Genomic DNA, 23304 nt, shown 5'->3' with positions numbered 1-23304 from the left:
AATGATTCTCTCTTATCATTTATGTTTCTTTTCTATCTCTCTCCCCCTCTCCCTTCCTCTCTGAAATCAATATATACATTTTAAGTAGCATAAGAGAAACAGTAATTTGGAACTGAGAAGTCAAGTTCATATGGGAAAAAAGTTCATTTATAACTAAGTTATTAAAGAAGGAAAAAAAATCACAGATCTGAAGAAGCCAAGTTCAAGAACTTCTGCCATAGCCAAATAAAAAGAGATGATCAACTGAACACATTTAAAAATATATGCTAATTCTTTTTTTATTGACTTCAGAGTAGAAGGGAGAGGGAGAGATAGATAGAAATATTAATGATGAGAGAGAATCACTGATTGGCTGCCTCGTGCACACCCAACACCGGGGATCGAGCCCACAACCCAGGCATGTGCCCTTGACTGGAATAGAACTCTGGACCCTTCAGTCTGCAGGCCGAAGCTCCATCCGTAGAGCCAAACCGGCTAGGGCTATATGCTAATTCTTAATTGAACACATGATAATTACAACAGCATATTACATTCAAGTCTAATATAATTTTATGTATTAAGATACTTTCATGGGACTTCCCCTATAATTCTATAACACTGCATGATGAAAACCTTGCTGAATGACTAAATGAATGAGAATAACACTCATTTTTTTTTTTTTTTTTTTTTGTCCGTAGAAATATATCATTAATTCAGTATTTCTTTGGTTTGGAAAAATTAATCCAGGATATCATCAACTCAACCATCATAATTACAGTCTGGAGTGTTGCTGTCTCTATGTTCACCTTCTGATTCTACTGAAAATAGTAAACCATTTTCCTGTTAATTTTCTTTTTAAATCCTCACCCAAGGATTATTTTTCCCACTGATTTTTTTTTTTTTTTTTTAAAGAGAGTGAAACATCGATGTGAGAGAGGCATGACCAGTTGCTTTCCTTGACTGGGGCCATGGATGGAACCTGCAACCCACGTACATGCCCTTGACCAGGAATCGAACCTGCAACCCTACTGAGCCACATCGGCCAGGTATCAATTTTCATTTATCATTATGAGCAGGGAAAAAAATCTCAACTATGTCCAATGAAAGTTAAAAGAAAAAAGACTTAAGATGTCATACTTTGGACAACACAATAAGAAAAATGAAGAACAATAGTGGTGATTTCATTACTACATCATTCAATCATTCTTTTGTATTCTTGTTATTTTAGTATTTGGGCATGATGGGGAAAAACTGATGGGTATTCATGAAATAATTCTTAAGATAATGAAATCATTTCAAGATTTAAGACAAATAAGATCACTTAAATACCATATTGCATGTTAGATTTATAAATGAATCACATATGGTAATTGCAAGATGGAATAAGTTTTGTTCTAGCTTTTTTTTTTCAATATTAAATTTTCTATTTGCTCTTTCGAAAGAAATCTAAGAAAAAATGTAAGTCATAAAATAATCACCTTTACAAATGAGAACTGCCCAAAATTGATACTCAAAAATGAATTGGACCCTGGTGGTACACTGAGGATTAAATATAATACATATGAAATATTCCCTCCAAAGTTTGACACATATTGTTTTGTATTAATCTTATTCTTTCTCACCTCCTACAATTTCTATCAAAGAGCAAGCATACAAATATTTGGCAAATCTGAAATTTTTAAATATAACAACTTTAATTATTGAAGAGAGCTGTGTCTACAAAAGATAAATAATTTGGGTAATTCTAAAGTTTTATTCTTTCATTTAACATATGCTAAATTTCTACTCTGCACAAGCAAAGGCAAATAAAAATAACAATAGCTAAAATATTTTTAGAAAAGCTTATTATTAAAAATAAAATGTAAGAACAAGCTATATCGGAACATAACCTAATCATCTCCCAACAACTGCGTTTGAAATGACACATGCTTAATCATCCAAACTGGCTAAACTTCTCAAACTGTGGGCAGATACCAGAAAGGTAACAACCTTTCTATTAATGACAGTTCATGTATGTGCTAGTCACAATGCTCAATCTGAAAAGTGTGGTGAAAGAGACAGAAAAGATATCTGATATCTGCATGGTTAAGTCTCACCATTTTCATGTCTTTGATCAAAATTCACTTTCTCAAAGAATGTACCTTACTTATTCTTTTGAAAATTGCAATCCACACCTCAATCTACATTATCTATCCTAACTTTTATATAGTGTTTATAATTGTCTCACATTCTACATAATTTATGTATTTACTTTGTCTATTGTCATCCTCCCATAAGGCTGTAAGTCTTTGAAGGCATGCATTTTTTCCTGTTCTGTTTGCTGATGCATTCCAAATGTCTAGAATAGTGACTAACACATAACAGGAAAGTAAGTTATCACCATAAAGTGCTAAGATAAGTGAGCTGAATCTTCAAGGATGATCATGCTCAGATATGATAGAAAACAGAGGGGAATAAAAACAATTTTAGGCAGGAGAAAATAGCTCGTATTCAATAAGCATTTTTAACCATTTGCCTGCCATAAACATCTATAGACCAACTTTAAAATCATTTTTCATGAGAATTTTCAACAGAAAATATTCAAGAACACCTGAATTGTGAGTAATATATTTATTTTTATAATATTCATTGCAAATTGACTTTTAAATTAAGTTCAAAATATTGTGGCGTGTGGGAATAGTTTCCGTTTTGGACATGTGGCAGTTAACTGGTTAATATTCATGGACTCCCAGGAAGTCTGTGATCAGGACTCAGGGGCTCCATTAACTTGGGTAAGAAGAAAATGCATTTCTTTCAATTATGAATGTAAGAGCAAACCACAGTTTAGCAATACCTAAAAAACAGTTTGTTTCCTATCACATTTTATCTCAAAATGTCACTCTACTACTCATTACTTATTTCTACTTTTATTTAATGTTACCATATTAAATTTTGTTCAATTTTATAATTTAATGTTACCGAGGAAATATAGATTACTGTATCACAAACTTGTTAATAGTATTTTCATAACAATTTTAATGTAGCTGCTTCTCTTTTTAATCCTGTATATTCTGGTTTACACCTTTAAAAATAATATTATTCTAAGAAGGAGTTTCACAGGCGTCAACAGAAGTGCCAAATGGAGTCATGGCATAAACAAGTGTAAAGATTCTGATGCTAGCCGAAACCGTTTGGCTCAGTGGATAGAGCGTCGGTCTGCGGACTGAAAGGTCCCAGGTTCGATTCCGGTCAAGGGCATGTACATTGGTTGCGGGCACATCCCCGGTAGGGGGTGTGCAAGAGGCAGCTGGTCGATGTTTCTCTCTCATCGATGTTTCTAGCTCTCTGTCCCTCTCCTTTCCTCTCTGTAAAAAGTCAATAAAATATATTAAAAAAAAAAAAAAAAAGATTCTGATGCTAAAGTCATAGACATATGAGAGAGAATAAGACATTAAGAAAAACTGTTTATCTGGCTAGGTTAAAAAAAAAAAGGACCTAAAGAGAATTTAAAAATTCCTTTTTTTCTTTGCTTTACTTGAACGTTATTTATTTCCTTCAATTAGGTGGCATACTGATTCTAAGTTTTCTTATAATTAATTCATAAATCCTGAAAACTCATTAAAAATATATTATTGATATCAAACAATCCAAATTTCAAATCTTAAGAGCCTTTATAGCCCTTATTTTTTTAACTTCTTTACAAACTATCACAACTAGGCAGCAGTGAAAGAAGTTGTGCTACTGCACTATTTATAATCATTTTTATGTACAAGCTTTACATAATGAAGAGTGAGCCAACAACTTTTAAGAATCTTGATCTCTGAACCTAGTATATCATATGAAAATTTCTGTTTATGAATAGACTTCCTCACTAGACCAGAAGTTTTAATGTCAGTGATATCTTATTTATCCTTGTATCTCCACAGCTACGGGGCCTTTAAATACTATAGCTCTACTTTTTTTATATATAAACCCCACATTTTATTCCTGGAAGCCTTGTAATTGTGAGAATGTAAAATGGTGCTGCCACTTTGGAAAAGTTTGGCAGTTCCTTAAAAGATTAAACATATGGCCCAGCAATTCCACTCTTAGAGAAATAAAAACATATCCAAGAGAAATTATGTCCACAAAACTGATATACACAAATGATCATAGTAGCATTTTTCCTAATAGCCCAAACTGAAAACAACACAAATGGCCCATCAACTGATGAACAGATATAATTGTGATATATTCATACAATGGCCATTTCATTCAGTCTAACTCCTACATGCTATAACACAGATGACTCTGAAAACCTTATACTAAATGAAAGAAGCCAGACACAAAAGACCATATATCATTATGATTTCATTTATATAAAACTAGTAGCCAATTTGCAGGAAAAATCCTGCAAGTGGCCGCTGCGGCCGCATGCGCTGCCGCTGCTGTTGCAGCCGCCGCGCCTGCACCCTCGCGCCGCTGCCACCCGCCCCGCTCCGCCCTGCCCTGCCCCGCCCCGGCTTTTCCTCCGTCTTCCTTCTAAGTTGTCTTCAGTCTTCACTCCTCCCTCCCTCGGCGTATGCAAATTAACCGCCATCTTTGTTGGGTAATTTGCATACTCGCCCTGATTGGCTGATGGGCGTGGCTTTGGATGGTGGGTGTGGCTTGATAGTGGCAAAGGTGTGGTCAATTTGCATATTACTATTTTATTAGGTAGGATATCCAAAATAGGTAAGTCCATAGAGATGGAAAGTAAATTATAGTTGCCAGAAGCTTGAGGGGTGGAGGGTGACTGTTAAGTACAGAGTTCTTTCTGGAGTGATAAAGCGAAAATGTCCTGAAATTAGATACTGGTTATGATTGCACAACTCTGAAAATATACTAGAAACCACTGAATTATATACTTTTAAATGGTAAATGTTATGGTATGTGAATTTTATCTCAATAAAAATACTCTATTAAGAAAAAAACATGAATCAAGAAGTTCTAACCTAATGCAGTGGTAGGCCCAACACAGTCAAAAGTCACTTGTCACAAATCAAAATCAGTGGTAATGTCCAGAAAGAACTCAGGTCTCTTGGTTTCTGGTTGTCTCCTGGCTTTACTTTGGACCATATCAGTTTTTTATAAACGTTCACAATAGTCATTAATGGCACACAAAGTCAAGCAATGCACCTACTTGTGAATAAGAATTTCAAAGATACTCTGATTCAAAATATGTGAGTTAATGTTAAATAAATTCTTGATCCCTGCCTTCCTGATCAAAAGAAAGGGTCTGAATAAAAGCAATGCCGAAACCGGTTTGGCTCAGTGGATAGAGCGTCGGTCTGCAGACTGAAGGGTCCCAGGTTCGATTCAGTCAAGGGCATGTACATTGGTTGCAGGCACATCCCCGGTAGGGGGTGTACAAGAGGCAGCTGATCGATGTTTCTCTCTCATCGATGTTTCTAGCTCTCTATCCCTCTCCCTTCCTCTCTGTAAAAAATCAGTAAAATATATATTTTTTAAAAAGAAGCAAAATGAAATTTTCTAGAACACCTAAGACCAGTCTTAATTTAAAACAGCAAGAGGATTAATGTACAATTAAAAATGTTTCTTTAAGGACAGAACAACTACTTCTTAGTTAATTAGGAAACATAATTCTTGTGATAAACATTAAGCATCTACTACTTATGTGAGATATTATGAACATGTCAAAGACCCAATCCTTGTCAATAAAAAACTCAGGAACGAGTGGAATAGATCAAAATAAAGGTAGTACAGCCCAGCTGGTATGGCTCAGTGGTTGTATAAGAATTTCCTAGTAGCTTGCTCATAATAGCCCAAATCTAAAAATACAAATGTCCACCTACAGATAAATATAAAAAAGACTAGAGGCCTGGTCACCCCTAACTGCCCTCCCCTGCAGGCCTGGTCACTCCTAACTGCCCTCCCCTGAAGGCCTGGTCACCCCTAGCTGCCCTCCCCTGCAGGCCTAGTCCCCGCCAACTGCCCTCCCCTGCAGGCCTGGTCCCCCCCAACTGCCCTTCCCTGAAGGCCCAGTTGCCCCCAACTTCCCTCCTCTGCTGGCCTGGTCACCCCTAACTGCCCTCCCCTGCAGGCTTGATCGCCCACAACTGCCCTCCCTTGCAGGCCTGGTCCCTCCCAACTGCCCTCCCCTATTGGCCATCTTGTGGTGGCCATCTTGTGGTAGCCATCTTGTATCCACATGGGGGCAGCCATCTTTCACCACATGGGGCAGCCATCTTGTGTATTGGATTGATGGTCAATTTGCATATTACTCTTTTATTAGATAGGACTGTGCTATAGCCCAGCTGTTGTGGCTCAATGGTGGAGCATCAAACCCATGAACCAAGAGGTCAATGGTTGGAATTCCAGGTCAGGGCTCAATCACCAGGGGGCATGCAGGAGGCAGCAGATTGATGTTTCTCTCTCATTGATGTTTTTCTCTTTCTCTCCCTCTCCCTTCCTCTCTCTAAAATTAATTAAAAATATATTTTAAAAGATAAAAATAAAAATACAGGTAGTATATCATTCAGGAGCATTAAGAGTGGTATGCTCAAAGAGCTATGGAAATAAAAAGAAAAGAGGTAAAAATAGGGAGAAAAGATCAGAGGGGAGAAAAAAAGGAAGGCTACCTCCTTTCGGAGTAATGCTGACCTTTGAGCTGGGTGGGTATTGAAGGATGAGTAAGATGGAAAGAAAGACTATTTTAGATACAATGAAGAGTATGGGCAAAAATATGAAAATATAAAACTGCATCATAAATGCAAGATAAATAGTGCAATATAGCTTGAATATCAAGTTTAGAGGCAAGAAGCTGAGAGCTGAAGTTGAAAATGGTGTTTTTACCTGTGTACCAGGCAACAATGTAGAAAATGGAACAAAGCAGAGATTAAAGGAGACCAGTTGGAGGTGACAAAGTAATCCAAGTTATTTATCATTAAATATTTTTTTAATCTCATTTCTTATAATTACTTTGTTTTCACATAAAAACTCAGGATCTCAAAACATCCAATGATAATAGATCAGGACTATATCTTCTTCTTATAAAAACCCACAGTGAATCAGTGGCTCACTGTTTCGTATCATATATCCAGGAGCTAGCTGGGGACAACAGAAACCCCAATGTTCCAGCATCAAAGCAATTGGTTGAACACATTTCACCAATTATCTCTGAACATACAGAGAAAAGATGAAATGGAAATTCTAGACTTAAATCATCCAATGATTGGAAAAAAGCTCAACCGATGTACTTAACAACAAGTAGGACAAAGAGCCAGAGACCTTCAAGATAGATCAGTAAAAATTATCCCATTTCAGGAACAAAAGAAAAAGGGGGAAAATTAGTAAAGAAAGCCTCAATGACCTGTGAAACAATGTCAAAGAGTCTATCATATTTTAATTGGATACTAAAAGGAAAGAAGAAAAAATGGGACCATAGTTCTTAAAAAATAATAATGACCAAAAATATCCCAAATCTTGTTATTGATCCTAAAAAAAGTCCCAAACAGAAAATATACAAAAAAATTAGAGGTACGTCAAACTGTTTAAATCTAAATTTAAAGAGAAAATTCTTGATAGTTGCCAAAGAAGGGATGGGGTCTGGAGAGGGCACACAGGTGATTTTTTACCAGAAATAGTGGAGGCCAATGAAAAATCTTCAAAGTTCTGAGAGGTGGAGAAAACCCTGCAAACTCTTTAAGATTCCATATCCAAAAAAAGTATTGTGAGGATAAAATAAAGACCTTTCCAGATAAACAAAAGTCTACAAAATATGTTGCCTCAAGACCTGTACTACAAGAAATGCCAAAGGATACAATAAGGCTAAAGGGGAAAGATATCAGAGTGAAACCTGGATTTATAGAAAAGAAATGCCAAAGGATACAATAAGGCTAAAGGGGAAAGATATCAGAGTGAAACCTGGATTTACAGAAAAGAACATCAGGAAAGGTAAATAATTAGGAAAATATTTTCTTCAACATAATTTCCTTAAAACACTATGAACTGTTTAAAGCAAACAAAATAAATCCTAAGGTGGGATTTATGGTGTAAGTAAAAGTACAAGATATGACAACCATTACCCATTCCAAAGAAAGGGATGGGTAAATAAATGGAATTATACTGTTCTAAGGATATTGCATGGAAATAGATGGGAAGAAGAAGAAAGTAGTAAGTGGTATGAAGTGAAAGGTGGTATACCATTACCTCTAAATAGACTTTGATAAGTTAGTAGTTAAGCTACTAACTTGTTAGTATTGTTAAGCTCTACAATGACTACTTAAAAATTAATAAAAGGAATATAGCAAAGAAGTCACTTGATGAAATAAAATAGAAGACTATATACTATTTGATTAATCCCAAAGAGATTGTTAGACTGAATTTAAAAAGCAAGAGCCAATGGCTACATGGTGTTTATAAGAGACACACTTTTAAATACAAAGACATTTATAGACTAAAAGAAAAATACTAGAAAAGAAATGTATCATGAAGTTGCTAAGAAAGGTGTAGTGGCTATATTAATATCAGACAAAGAAAGCTTCAAGACAAAGAGTATTTTAAGTAATTAAGAATATTTTATAAAGATTAAAGTATAACTCAACAGAAAGATTAAACATACTACCATTAATATTAATTTGAAATGGATCACAGGCCTAAATGTAAATAAAACTATAAAAACCTACAGAAGAGAACAAAGGAGAAAATCTTTATGACTATGCTTGATTTCCCAGACAGGACACAAAAGTCACTAATCACTAAATTAATATTTTCAAAATTCAAAATGTCTATTATTTTTAAGACACTATTATAAAAACAAAAAAGTCTGAAAAATATTTACATAATATAAATCCAAGAAAAGACATATCCAGATTTTTTAAAAAACCTCTTAGAAACTCAGTACTGATGACAACCAAATTTTAAAAAGAATAGCAAAGACTTTAAAAGAACCTTCAGAAGAGAAGATATACAAATGACCAATAAGCCCCCAAAAAAATGCTCAACATCAATGGTCATCAGGAAAATTCACAATAAAACCGTAACAAAATACCACTTCATACCCACTAAAAAGACTTAACTGAAAAAGATAAGTAATACCAACTGTTGGCCAGGATGTGGAGCAACTGGAACTTTCACACATTACTACTGGGAATGTAAGATACACAACCACATTGGGAAAAGGTTTGGCAATCCTACCTAATAATAGACAAATATGCAAATTGACCATACCTCCAACACACTCACAAGCCATGCCCACCATCCAATCAGAGGGAGCATGCAAATTAATCCAAACCAAGATGGCTACAGCCACAGAGCGCAAGGTTTCCTAGGTAACAGAGGAAGCCAAGCTTTCCGCCTGCCCTTGCCAGGCCTAAGCCTCCACTCAAGCTACAAAGTTTCAATTACAGAAGGTAAACAAATTCAAACAAATGACGGCAGAATAGAGCTTGAGAGAGCAGGACAGGGTTGCCACCGGCAACAGGGGAAGCAAAGCTTTCCACACACCCTGGCCAGGCCCACCCCCTTAAGGCAACAAAGTTTCAATTATAACCCCAACAGAAATGGCTGCTGGCCTCGGAGGGAGCCCCAGGCTTGGCTCCGCTCCAGGCTACAAAGTTTCAATTGTAGAAGGAAAATAAAATCCAGATACCAGGGCCTCCGCTTGGGTTGCCAGGGGGCGTGGCCGGCCTGCAAACCACTACAGGCCCCTCGCTCAGGCCGCCCCACGCCCCAAGGGAACCCTCACCTGATCCGGGACACCCTTCAGGGCAAACCAGCTGGCCCCCACCCCTGTACCAGGCATCTATCCTATCTAATAAAAGAGTAATATGCAAATTGATTATCACTGCAACACACAATATGTCTGCCCCCATGTGGACACAAGTGGCCACCACAAGATGGCCAGCAGGAGAGGGCAGTTGGGAGGCACCCAGCCTGCAAGGGAGGGCAGTTGAGAAGGACCAGGCCTGCAAAGGAGGGCAGTTGAGAGGGACCAGGCCTGCAAGGGAGGACAGTTGGAGGTGATCAACCCTGCAGGAGAGGGCAGTTAGGGGTGACCAGGCCGGCACAGGAGGGAAGTTGGGGGCAAACAGGCTGGCAGCAGAGTGGTTAGGGGGTGATCAGGCTGGCAGGCAGAAGCGGTTAGGGGCAATCAGGAAGGCAGGCAGACAAGCAGTTGGGAGCCAACAGTCCTGGATTGTGAGAAGGATGTCCGACTGCCCGTTTAGGCCCGATGCAGGTGGGATCAGGCCTAAGCGGGCAGTCGGACATCCCTTGAGGGGTCCCATATTGGAGAGGGTACAGGCTGGGCTGAGGGACAACCCCCCTCCGTGCACGAATTTCGTGCACCAGGCCTCTAGTTACTTATAATCTTCCATCTACAAAAGCAAATGTTCTATTATTCAAGAGAAATGCAAACACATGCCCATAGAAAACTTGTACAAAAATCTCCTAGTAACTTGTTCATTATAGCCTCAAACTGAAAATGTCCACCAACAGATAAACAAGATTGTGCTATAGCCTGGCCAGTGTGGCTCAGTGGTTGAATGTTGACTCATGAACCAAGAGGTCACAAGTTCGATTTCCAGTCAAGGTACATGCCTGGGTATGGGCTCAAACCCCTGTAAGAGGTATGCAAAAGGCAGCTGATTGATATTTCTCTCTCTTTGATGATTTTATCTATCCCTCTCCTTTCCTCTCTAAAAAAAGTCAATAAAAACTTGTTTTTTTAAAAATATTGTGGTATATTCATACAATGGAACACTACTTAGTAATAAGAAACAAACTAACATATCTAATAGCATCACAGACATTATACTGAGTGAAACAAGCCAGACATAAATAGAGCATAACCAAATGATTCCCACTTAGGTGAAGAGTTCAATAATGTGAGGTTTATGTGAACTAATCTACTATGGATAAACCTAAGAACTTAAATAAATATCACTACCTAAAGCTGGGGCCTATCTATATAATTGTTTGAAGGATTGAAACAATGCATGTAAAATATCTAATTTATAAAGCAATATATAAATGTAAACATTATTATTAATTCATATCAACAATTCTGGTACAACAAGCTAATGTCCTCTTGAAGAAAAAGACTACAATGTTTTGATTTGTAAAATCCTAAGAAAAATCATAACTAGAATTGTACAGTTTTGAACACATATTCAAAAAATGAATCAACTGCCAACTTCAAGATATCCTAAAGCAAAGATTAATTCTAGAGGAGAAAAAAGTGGCACCCAATTAAAAACTAGGCAGCATTCTTAAATTACAAAGTATCACTTCAAATAAAGTACATTTTAATTATTCCAATAATTTATTTCTGATAGTTTTGTCAACACAAAATATTCTGCTCTATCACACAATAATGTGACTTTTAACAGCCCCCAGATTAAAAATAGCCTAGTAAAAATGCTATTATCTGATTAAATACAAGTAAACCCAAGAAGCTAATACTAACTTCATATTGCTATGGAAAGCAGTCCCTATCATAAATAGCCTACCATTCCAAATGGCTAAATCTGTAAATTTTATGTTTTAACTAACCCTACTGCTCAGTGGTAAAGTGAATCATCACAGACTGTTCTCTGCTCTTCCTTAGCTCTCAATGCACACCACTTCAGAAGCCTCAAACATAGCGTTTGGTCCCTTTTGTCCCTGACTTCTTTGGTTTTATACCATGTCTCAATTTGTTGTTTTTACTTTCACAAGTTAGATTTGGCAATCCAGTTTTAAGTTTTGGGGTTGTTTTTTTTTTACCCTCTACCATCTTAGGATGCTGCTCCTGATAAATGCCCATAGGTCCAAGGCATAGCATTTGCATGCACCATAGATAGAGTGTATTTCCCAGTTTCAGTCTTAGTTTATACCTGTTGCCTAAGCATAATTAAGAATAACAACCCTTTTTATTCCCAGAAGTTTCTAGTTTAAACAGAAGGTTAAATAGTCACTTTATTCAGACTACAAAAATAGTCTATGAACAGTAAACTATAAAGTACTTAAAAGCCAAGCAGTTTGGCTGGCTAGCACAATGAATGTGTGGACAAAAGCTATTCCAATGCCAGTTCAAGTCCCCAGAACATTCTTGGTTTTTATTACTTCTATATATATTGATTATCAAATTAAGCTAAGTGTGCTCAGGAGAGATCATTAGGGAATTTACTCTTAATCAATGAATTAAAAACATGTAAATTAACATGAATTATAGTACAGTAAATGGTTCCTCTAAATGTTAAAAAATAGTATGTTCTAGTAAGCAATTAATAGTTGGCCATATCTTGTTTTTATTTTTTTTAATATTTTTATTAATTTCAGAGAGGAAGGGATAGAGAGAAACATCAGATGAGAGAGAAACATCAGTCGGCTGCCTTCTGCATGCCCTCTACTGGGGATTGAGCCCACAACCCGAGCATGTGCCCTGACAGGGAATCAATCCACTGATCTCTTGGTTCATGGGTCGACACGGAACCACTGAGCCACACCGGCCAGGCCTTTATCTTGTTTTTAAATCATCAGTGCCTTAACAGGATCCTTTCCGAAATTATTATTTTTAAGTTGGAAATAAATAATGTTTTATTATATCACAATTAATTTCTAAGAGTTCACCTATATTTAGTATAACTCACAAAGCAATTTAGTATGACCATTATGATATTAGTTTAGGGTAATTCAACATTGTCTTGTATCTCACTATATGTCAAATTAATTACTGAGTCTAAGCTTAGAAGAAAAGGACTTGATAGTCAAATGAACTTATGACTGACAACAACCCACATGTTCTTCAAATGGTCATTACTATGGTACACCCATATACTAGTAATGGAATATATAAAATATAATGGCTACTGATACTCAAAATATGGCTGAATCTCAAATGCATTATGCTAAGTAAAAGAAGCCTGACTCAAAAGGCCACCCATTGTCTGAGTTCCATTTATATGAACTCTGAAAAAGGCAAAATTATAGTTGCCAGGGCCTGGGGGTGGGGAAAGGGGCTATCTACCAAGGGACAATACTGTTCTATATCCCAATCATGGTTGATTACATTGCATGGACTGTTAAAACTACTAGAATTATACACCAAAGAGTGAATTTTACCATATATACTTTTTAAAAATTAACTTTGGGACAAAACATTTTTTAAAAGTTTAGATCTGGAAAAGAAAAAAAATGGCCAATCACAGAATGTTATCTCCCTTCATTAGGAAGAGAACAGAGAATCTGCATGTGAGAATAAAAGTCAGCTGTAACTAAACTGGTTTGCCTAACAGTGTACACTGTTAGGTTTCTAGGTTGGCACTTCTGTTTCTGCAGTGTTCTCTTTGAATCAGACCCTCATCTCTTTCTAACACAATCTTTCAGACCCTCTCTGAATGCTGCTTCTTATTCTGGGCTTTCTAACCTTGGATTGTCTAGTGGGCTGTCTCACATTCATAATCAACCTTTGCCTTAATATGCATTCACTAGCACCAATCCTTTCTTCACTCTTGGATCTCATTTTAGTATTTACCTCAATTCCCTTAATTCCTGATTCTATCTCAACTTTGTTCTCACTGGTCCCACAGCTAAACTTGATTATGTCCTCTTCCCAGCCTTTAATTGGGGTTCTTACCTACCATAAGTTAAAAACCATAAATGTTAGTAATTTCAACTACCCTTGAAGTGCTTCAGAAATAGCAAATTAAAGCCTCCCTTGGGATCCCCACCAATGTTTTTCTTCACTCGAATAAATGACGTCCTTATTTCTGTCCAACCAAACTCTTGCTTATCTTTAAATTCTACTTAATGTTTGGTTTTATACAAAGACACAGACAAGAGGCCAACTTGTTCCTCACAAAAATCATGCTCTTAATTTGACTAATATTAAAATTACACTTTTATCTTCCTTCTTCAGGGTACATACCTATGATTCCTGCAAAACTGCTCATCACTTATTGTTACATATTATGTTCCCTCAAACCTCTCCACAATTTTTCTACACCTTTTCACAAAAAAAGTTACCAAAACAGGATACCAACAAATAATAGTCAATTTGCAAATACTAATAAATACAACACAATACTAACTTGACAAATAAAATACACTTTGAAAAAGAGATCAGTCAATTATGGCCCCTTATACTATGAGATAGGACAGTAATAGAAAAAAAAATCACCATCTCAGAACTTCCAATAGTTTATTCGCTATCTAGCAGTGACTTTGTTGATTCCTCACAAACCAAGACACCCCAAACTTCACAGCCACTAAGTTTTACAACTTTCCCAACCCCAGGCAATAAATTTTATCCACCCCACCCCCTAAAAAAAGGGAGGAAAAGCTTTTTACTATGAATTCACTGTAGTTAATCTCTCCCAGGACAAGCAGGTTGCCTTCAGTGTCTTAAACTTCTTAGCTATCGATTTTATTACAGCCCATTGTTGCTAATTAATTGTTGAAACCATTTCCTACAACCCTTTATTTCCTTTAAAGTCAGAGTATCATTTTTATGAGGTAAGAGAGAACAAGATTGAGAAAAGATTCAGTGGAAAGCAAAGAAAGAGAACTCTATATTTTTAAACTAAATTTAGCTGATAGTATTTGTTTTTCCATAAACTGAGCAAAATATTTACCTTTCTTTAAACAGACATGTGAATTGCATAAAAAGACTGTTAAAAAAAAAAGACAAAAATACAGAAAGTAAAACTAATGAGAAAAGAGGAACAAAAGATAGGAATAAGGAAATGGACAGACTGCAGTATGAAGAAATAAGGTTGGACTTAAGGAAAGAGAAAATAGAAATCTGTCCTCCAAAAAGCAGCAATTATCAATGAAAAATATAATTTCATCTTGTTTGTGTTTCTTTTTAAAGAAAACAATAATGTGGCTGTTTGTAATTAGTTTCAGGGAACAGAGGAAAATGAATTTCAGAGCTTTTATGACAACAGCTTCTAGGAAATGAAGGATTGAGTCCAAAATAAATGGCCATATAAAAATATCTGTAACTCAACAATATTCTTCAAGCTTAGGCTGGCCTTCATACCTCTCTGGTAATACTTGGAACAGGAAGCTATACCATAATAAAGATGAGAAAGAAGATGCTATATAAGCTACTTCTACCTCTCTCTCTTGGACCCATCTGGGTCATAGTAGCAGCTAGCAAAAGCCTAAGGGGTAAAAGTCCACCCCATACCCAAAAATCAAAACTACTCCCACCCCACCTTGGCTCAATGGTTTTCTCCCACTGTGGTGAGGGTGGTTTTGGAAAAGCTCCTCAAATGCCAGGAAACACTGTAATACAAAAAGAAAAAACAATTCATAAGTACCCAAACTTAACTAACATTTTGGCCTCCCTCTCAAGGAAGATTGGCACACTGGAAAAAGCACTAGTCTAGGAATCAAGAAACCAAATGTATTCTGCTTGTTCAGCATTCATTCTAAGACATTTGCTATACTCCAGGTGCAGAATATAAGCCAGAAGCTGCTGATGGTCATCTCTGTTACTAAATGGGCTGAAATGCAGGCATCAGAAAAGCTAAGGGATGTGAAGAGACATGCCTGGTGAGAAATTTTAAGAACCAGGCTCCAGTTCTTACTGTAGATATTTTCTCCCTTAAGATGGTCTGTAATGGGCTTCTGTGACTTGCAAGTAAGTCTGGCCAATACACTTGGGTTCTATTTCGACACTGAACCTGGGTCATTCCTAATTTATTTGCTTTATTTAAAATGGGCTAGATCTGAGGTTTTTAAAAAAAATTTTTTAAGCAATGGAAGCTTAATAAAATTTTATTTTTATATCAAAAATTAAAATGAATGTTTTCATATGAATGTATCTTATAAGACCAATTATAACATTTATTTCTGATCAAAATCAGTAAGGGCAATGGCATTTAAATCTCACCTTGAGAGTGAAAATAAAAATGTCTCTTTTAGCTTAAATGTACTTTATAAGATCAAATATACTATATTTACAATTATGACCAAAACCAATGAGAAAAATAATGTGTTTTGATAAAAACAAGTTTAATACTAGAGAATAATGGTAAAAATTGAAAGCTTTTATTTACTTCTGTATTTTGTTTTGGTTGCACATCAGTAAGATGATCCTGATTCAAAAAGAATAGTTGTAAAGAGTAATATATGTCTTTCTTCATCTCCCTTAACCCCATGATATTAATTGACTAAGGTGGAGAAAAGCTTTAAGTTCTGCACAAAAGAAAACCTGACAGATTTTTTTAAAAAACAGATCTCCAACTGGTTGAAATTTAGTACATAATGGAGGAGTCAGAGTTAACCAAAGAACATACATGCATATATGCATAACCCATGGACACAGATAATAGCGTGGAGAAGGCCTGGGGTGGAGCGGGGGCTGGTGGAAGGGGATAAAGAAGCAGGAAATGGGGAACATCTGTAATACAGTTAACAATAAATAGCCCTGGCTGGAGTGGCTCAGTTGGTCGGCCATCGTCCCATACACCAAAAGGTTGCAGGTTCAATTACCAATCAGGGCACATGCCTAAATTGCCAGCTCAATCCCCAGTAGGGGATGTGCAGGAGGCAGCCCATCGATGTTTTGCTCACATTGATGTTTCTCTCTCTCCCCCTCTCTTCCTCTCAAAAAAAAAAAAAAAAAAATCAATAAAAAATATTTTAAAAATAAATAAATTTAGTACATAATATAGTTTTCATGTGTGGGTTTTTTTAAATGACTTAAACCTCATTTAAAAATTAAATCTAAGCCACCTGGTTACAGAATCTAATTAGTTGCTTTATAGAACTCTAATAAAATAGATAATTCCTAAACTCTTAAGAACCCTTTCTGTCAGTCATATATACTCACTGCCCATAGAAAATTGCAATGAAGTAAATATAAAAATTTGAAATTCGTTTTTTATAATAAGCCTGCTTTAAAGGAAAGAAAAATTTTACCAATTCCTAGACTCAACCCTAGAAAGTTATGAACACAGGCAAATAATAAACTAGGTCAAATAAGAAAACTATTATAATAAACTATTTAATCTTATTAAGAACCAACTTAATGGGCAAATCATAGTAGGTGCTATAAAATATTAGTTTTCTAAGAGTGCCTGCTTTACAATAGAAATTAATAACTCTCCATCTCTAACCTTAAGAAATTAGCCATCTAGCAAAGGATATAATATATTCATTCATTCAACAAGAGTGTCTCTTCAATGCCACCAGCCACTGCACAAGTAACTGGGGCTAACAAGTAAACTATATACATACTTGAGAGGCCTGGTGCATGGATTTGTGAACCGGTGGGGTCCCTCAGCCTGTCCTGTGGGGATTGGGCCAAAACCAGCTCTCTGGCATCCCCCGATGGGTCCCGGATTGCGAGAGGGCACAGGCCAGGCCATGGGACCCAACCAGCGCACAATCGGAGTTGGGGATGGACCACAGGAAGGCTCCAGGGCGTGTCTGGCCCGTCTCGCCCAGTTCTGATCAGCCGGACCCCAGCAGCAAGCTAACCTACCGGTTGGAGCATATGCCCCCTGGTGATCAGTGCGCGTCATAGCGACTGCTTGAATGGTCAAACAGCTGGAGGGACAATTAGAATATTAGACTTTTATATATATAGATGATCCCTACCCTCATAATTTATAGACTTTAACCTAAGGACAATAGATGACCAATTAAGATTTTAAACAGAGAGTACATATGATTAGGTGAACTTTTTTTTCCCCTAAAGATCGCTGGCTACTATGTGAAAGTTGCTATAAATCAGAAATAAGTAAGTCCATGGATAGAAAGACCAGTTAGGAGCTGCTACAATGATGAAAAAGTAACAGGAACTCAAAAGAGGGAACAACAAACTCATTTGATATGTGTGTGTGGGGTGGAGGGGAGATACGGGGGGAGGTTAGCCTCAGAGAAGTAATGTTGAAGCTCAATCTTAAAAGACAAGGAGTAAGCCAGACAAGTAGAGAAAGGGGACTTTGCGCATTAAGAGAAGACCACTGGATGGCCCTAGCTGGTTTGGCACAGTGGATAGAGCATCGGCCTGTGGACTGGAGAGTCCCGGATTTGATTCCAGTCAAGGGCACATGCTCGGGTTGTGGGCTCGATCTCCAATAAGGGGCATGCAGGAGGCAGCCAATCAATGATTCTCTCTCATCACTGATGTTTCTATCTATATCTCCCTCTCCCTTCCTCTCTGAAATCAATAAAAATATATTTTTAAAAAAAAAGAGAGAGAGAAGACCATTTGAAAACCATGTTTGGGAAACCAAGTAATCCCTTACAATGGGTCTTGTATGGGGTGAAGCATAGCTAGAAAGGCAGATCAAGAAAAACATACTAAAGGATATTTTATAAAAGAAACATCTACAGAACACTGGGGAGTACTTTTAAGCAGGGTGATAATATGACCAGGCTTTCATTTTAGAAATATTTTTTCAGAGACACTTAGCCTACAGAAGACAAGAAGTGCAAACATCCAAACAAGAATTCATACTTGCTAACAGATACACTGTCCTAATCTAATAATTTATCCTGACAATCAAATATGGTCCAAGCAAATACTCTGAGCTTAGAAATCAAGCAGTTGACATGGCTATTGAAACAAACAAGTCTGTGTAGATAAAATACTAAAAATGTAATAATGGTGGCAGGAGATAAATGGAATGAAGAGGAAAAAACAGCAACTAAGAAAAAAAGGAAATAACAGAAAAACAATTTTATTTCAGGGAAAATTACTTCCAGTTTTCAATTACACACAAATCAACCTCTTGTATGTAATACTTAATAAAGTGTGGTTCCTAACAAGCAGTTCAAAAACCAAATTTAATACATACACTTAAGAAAATAACCAAACAAAAACTAGATTAGAAACAGCAAACTATAACAGACCAGTTCTATACTAGCTAGTTTCCCACTGTTTAAAAAGAAAGCTCTCCCCGCCTGGCTGGTCCCTGAAGCATACCAACTAAAATGGGGATAAGGTGGGGCAGGGTAGGGGCGGGTAGGTGGGAGTGGGCTGAAGGAGGACTTGCTATTTCCACAAATAGTCCTGATCAATGAACCGAATGCTCTCATTCCAATTATTTTTCTTTATATAACAGATATATCTTAGGTACAAACATGACAATAGATATAATGAAGAATCCAATTATTTTAAGAAAACAAATCCTACCTTTCCAGGGTCATCCTTGGATCGAGGCACTTTAAGGAAACACTTGTTCAGCGACAGATTATGTCGTATGGAATTCTAAAATTAAAGAAGAAAAACCATACAGTCACTGGAATCCAAAAAGTAAAATCCACCTTTAAAAACAGAATCAGAAATCTAAATATCTCTATGCACTGGAATACAATTACAAATAGAGTAAGCTTTTTAAATGAGCTTCAAGTTTAAACCTTTTTGATTTTCCAATTATGAATGCTGCAAAGGAAAGCAGTTATTGAAAGTTTCTGGTGAATGTTACAAAATTCCAAATAACGGACTATATGTCCCATTTTAAATGTTTATTAAGAACTTTTAATGATGCAGGGAGATGCCTATGATTAATATTAAATATTAAATGCTAAATATAAAATTATATACATATTATGACTTTAATTGTGATTAATTCATTCATTCTTGGAAACAAGTCAAAATGCAAAATGTGAATAGCTTTTTTACATAGAATTATATGTAATGATTATTTTCCTCTTTTCTGCAGTTCAAATGATCTATAAAGCACATGTATTATCACTTTTTAATGTTAAAAATTCGAAACAAATAATTCCACTGCTCCATTACAAGAGCATATAGGCACCAATCAAGTTCTCACTGCAATCTATAAGAAAGAAAAACAGAAAGAAGACACTGACTACAAAGGGCTAGCAAGAACATCTAGGTTTCTCAATGTCGCAGGAATTGAGCCTGCGGACTGAAAGGTCCCAGGTTCGATTCTGGTCAAGGGCACATGCCCGGGTTGTGGGCTCGATCCCCAATGCAGGAGGCAGCCAATCGATGATTCTATCTCATCACTGGTGTTTCTATCTCTCTCTTCCTCTCCCTTCCTCTCTGAAATCAATACAAAAACAAACAAAAAATAACCACCTTAGATGGCAGGAAAATGCACTTGGAAAAAAATCTATGAAAGAAGAAATCTTTCACTAATAAGTAGGATTATGACACAATTTTTAAAGAAAACATCTAAAGGCCATTTTTTCTTAATGAAATTCTCCAAGATCCATTCATTCCATAATTGTTTATTCCAAAGCGGCCAGGTGGAGAGGGGCTCCAACTACATTTAACCACAACTTAGAATTTTGGGAGGTCGTTTTTGGCATAATGTTTATTTTATTATTTAATAAAAAATTCAAAACTCTATAACAATAATGCCTATATTAAAAGTTCCCTCTCATGGGACTATATTGGTATTAAAGAAAGATTTTAAAAGATGAATATAAATCAAGCCTATCTTATTACCAAATATTTTAGAAATATTTTTTCAGAGACACTTAGCCTACAGAAGACAAGAAGTGCAAACATCCAAACAAGAATTCTGCTTGGGAAGTAGATAGCTACCAAGAATGATGATCTCTCCCAAACAATGAGAAAACAATGGGTTAGCCCACTCCCTCCCCAAATCACACCTATTTGAACAGCCTTAGAGAGCTGAGGTTGCAAGGCAGCCCAAAAAATGAAATTCCTGCAAGGGATAAGCCCATTCAGTGAGAAAGGGGACAAACTGTCTCACCTTTTGGCAGAGCCTGGGGGAAAGAAGTGACCACCATCCAAGAAATTAGCTAAAATTTGAAAGGCCAAGCATGGGCTAATCTGTCAGTTTAGAGCAGAGCTGGGGAACCTTATTTCTGCCAAGGGCCATTTGGATATTTATAGCATCATTCGCTTAATATAATTCATTTAATGTAAATTTATGTTGCTATGAAAAAAAAGCTCCTAGTCTTACTGAATTTTGAGTCCTGCCTGTGGTTGCCTTGGCAGGGCCAGACCAAATGACTTCGCAGGTCTTCTATAAAGCCTGCGGGCCGGAGGTTCCCCACCCCTGGTTTAGAGCAACAAGGTTCCCAGACAGAAGCTCCCAATCACTTTCAAGCTCCTCCATGCGCCTTCACTATATGCTCACAAGAAAGAATGGGGAGTGGGGGGTGGTTAGGAAAAGAGACCAAAGAAAGTCTCCTTTATTGCATAAGCAGCAAAGAGGCAACTGACAAGCACAAAGCAGGAGACAAAACCCCATCACCTTCTATAGGTATTACAAAGCAAAAAACTTAAGGTAGGGGCAACAAAATCTCTTACTCATAGGACTCTGACAAAGACTGCTTCTAAGGAAGAATGGGGAAAAAAAACAACAACAACAACTTCTGCCTGTAGGGAGGGATAGGAAACCCCTTCCCAGGACACAGGCGAAGATTTTACTGCTGATGGGAGAAGAGTAGAAGCAAATTACTTTTACCTCTGGGACTGTGTCAGAACTACGTTAGCTGAGGGAGGGGCAGGAAATTATCCCAAAAGCAATTACAGATGCAAGGCTAGTCTGGCTGAAGGAAAGAAACACTAAAAAAGCCACACACCCAAGTCCAAGGGCCTGTTAAAACAGATAAAACCCCCCACCCTACCAGTGAGTAATAAGCAGAAACAATCTGATAGAGAAGAGGTAGAAGCATGTCTCTCATCTCCACCTGTAGCAAGATGGACAGAGACAACTAAAATCTAAAAAGAAAGCAGGAAAACTGAGAAAAGCCTACAAGCACCTAAGCCCTCCATTCCTAGCCCAAGGTAACAGGAGACTACTGCTGGAGAAATGTAAAGTCTGCAGTATACTGAGGACAAAGATATAGACAACAAAAACCATATCCAGTCCATTACTGACTGATTCAACTCCCCACAAAAATGATCTGGGGCAAAAAATGCTTGTCCATTTATAAATAGTATCCTATCTAATAAAGATGGAATTGACCATCACTCCATCACAAAAATGGCTGCACCCACAGATGAGGCCAAGTTCCCATAAGGAGCCTTAATGAGCAATCAGCAAGGACCTGAGGCTACGCCCTCACCTGCCCCTGTGGGGCTTGACAGGGGACCTCAGGCCACATCCTCCACCCCAGTGCCAGGCCAGGGGACCTGAGGCCACGCCCCCCGCCCAGCAGAGCTTGACAGGGGACCTCAAGGTGCACTTCCCGTCCTGGTGCTGGGCTAGGGGGCCTCAGGCTGCTCCTCAGGATGCGCCCCCCACCAGGTGGGGTTTGACAGGGGACTTCAGGCCACGCCCCCCACCCCAGCACCAGGCCGGGGGACCTCAGACTGCACCCCCTGCCCGGCAGGGCTTGACAGGGGACCTTGAGGCCATGCCCCCCACCCTGCAGGGCTTCACAGGGACCTCAAGGTGCACCCTCAGTGCTGGGTCGGGGAAATTCAGGCTGCGCCCCTGCCCAGCGGGGCTTGATGGGGGACCTGAGGCTGCACGCGCCCCCCCCCCCCCCCCCGCCTGGCGGGGCTTGACGGGGGACCTCAGGCCATGTTCCCCATCTAGTGGAACTTGATGGAGGACCTCAAAGCATGTCCCCCGCCCCGGTCTGGGGAACCTCAGGCCACGCCCCCTTATCCTGGCGCCGGGCCAGGGGACCTGAGGCTACGCCCCCTGCCCAGCAGGGCTTGACAAGGGTGGGACTGGCCGGGTCTGGATCTAGCCCAATGGGGGAGAGGGGGGCAGCCGGGTCTCAGTCTCACGCTATTTTGAGGTGCATGTGGGTGGGCAGGGATTTGACTCTGGGTCCCATGGTGAGCCCCAGACTCTGACAGGTTTTCATATACATTTTACTAATTTCTTTCATCTCTGACACTTCTATTATAGAGAAGGGGAAAATAGCAATATTAAATTATTTCCTCTAATTAATCCCCTTTTAGTCTCCTACACATCTATCTGGCACTCAATCAAAAATTTCAAGAGATAGAAAAGCATGGGGGGGGGGAACCATTGTCAAGAGATAAGCAAAAAAAAATCCAATTGAGAGACGACTCAGGTGTTAGAACTATCAGATAAGAACTTAAAAATACTCTGGGGGGTGAGGGCATGTATGGGTGTGGGGTGGGGGGGGGGGAGTAATGGTAAGATATGTACACATATAATACCTCAATTAAAAAAATGTCAAAAAAAAAGATTTAAAAGTAAAATAAATTTGAATAGTCAAAAAAAAAAAAAACTTAAAAATAACTATGACTAATATGTTAAAACTAGAGCCCTGGTATACGAATTCGTGCACGGGTGGGGTCTGACCGGTCAGGGGGAGGGGCAAAGGGCAGTTGGCCAGCTGACCCCGCCCCCTGGTCAAACTCCCAGTAGAGAGGACAATTTGCATATTAGCCTTTTATTATATAAAATACCAAGTAGAAAAAGGTGGTAA

General features: G+C 38.0%; 1 protein-coding gene across 4 annotated transcripts in view; it reads right to left on the bottom strand.

Annotated features, from left to right (window-relative positions):
* Window positions 1-23304, bottom strand: part of FOXJ3 (forkhead box J3) — a 129648-nt gene that overhangs the window by 39530 nt on the left and 66814 nt on the right. For all 4 annotated transcript variants that reach the window (XM_028160248.2, XM_054720446.1, XM_008151288.3 and 1 more), the window contains one exon: window positions 19079-19153. In XM_028160248.2, coding sequence (XP_028016049.1) covers window positions 19079-19153 — 75 coding nt within the window. The remainder of the gene's footprint in view (window positions 1-19078; window positions 19154-23304) is intronic.

The sequence above is a fragment of the Eptesicus fuscus genome, chromosome 9 (genome assembly GCF_027574615.1).
Source record: "Eptesicus fuscus isolate TK198812 chromosome 9, DD_ASM_mEF_20220401, whole genome shotgun sequence".
NCBI lineage: Eukaryota > Metazoa > Chordata > Mammalia > Chiroptera > Vespertilionidae > Eptesicus > Eptesicus fuscus.
This window is presented reverse-complemented; position numbering and strand designations above follow the sequence as displayed.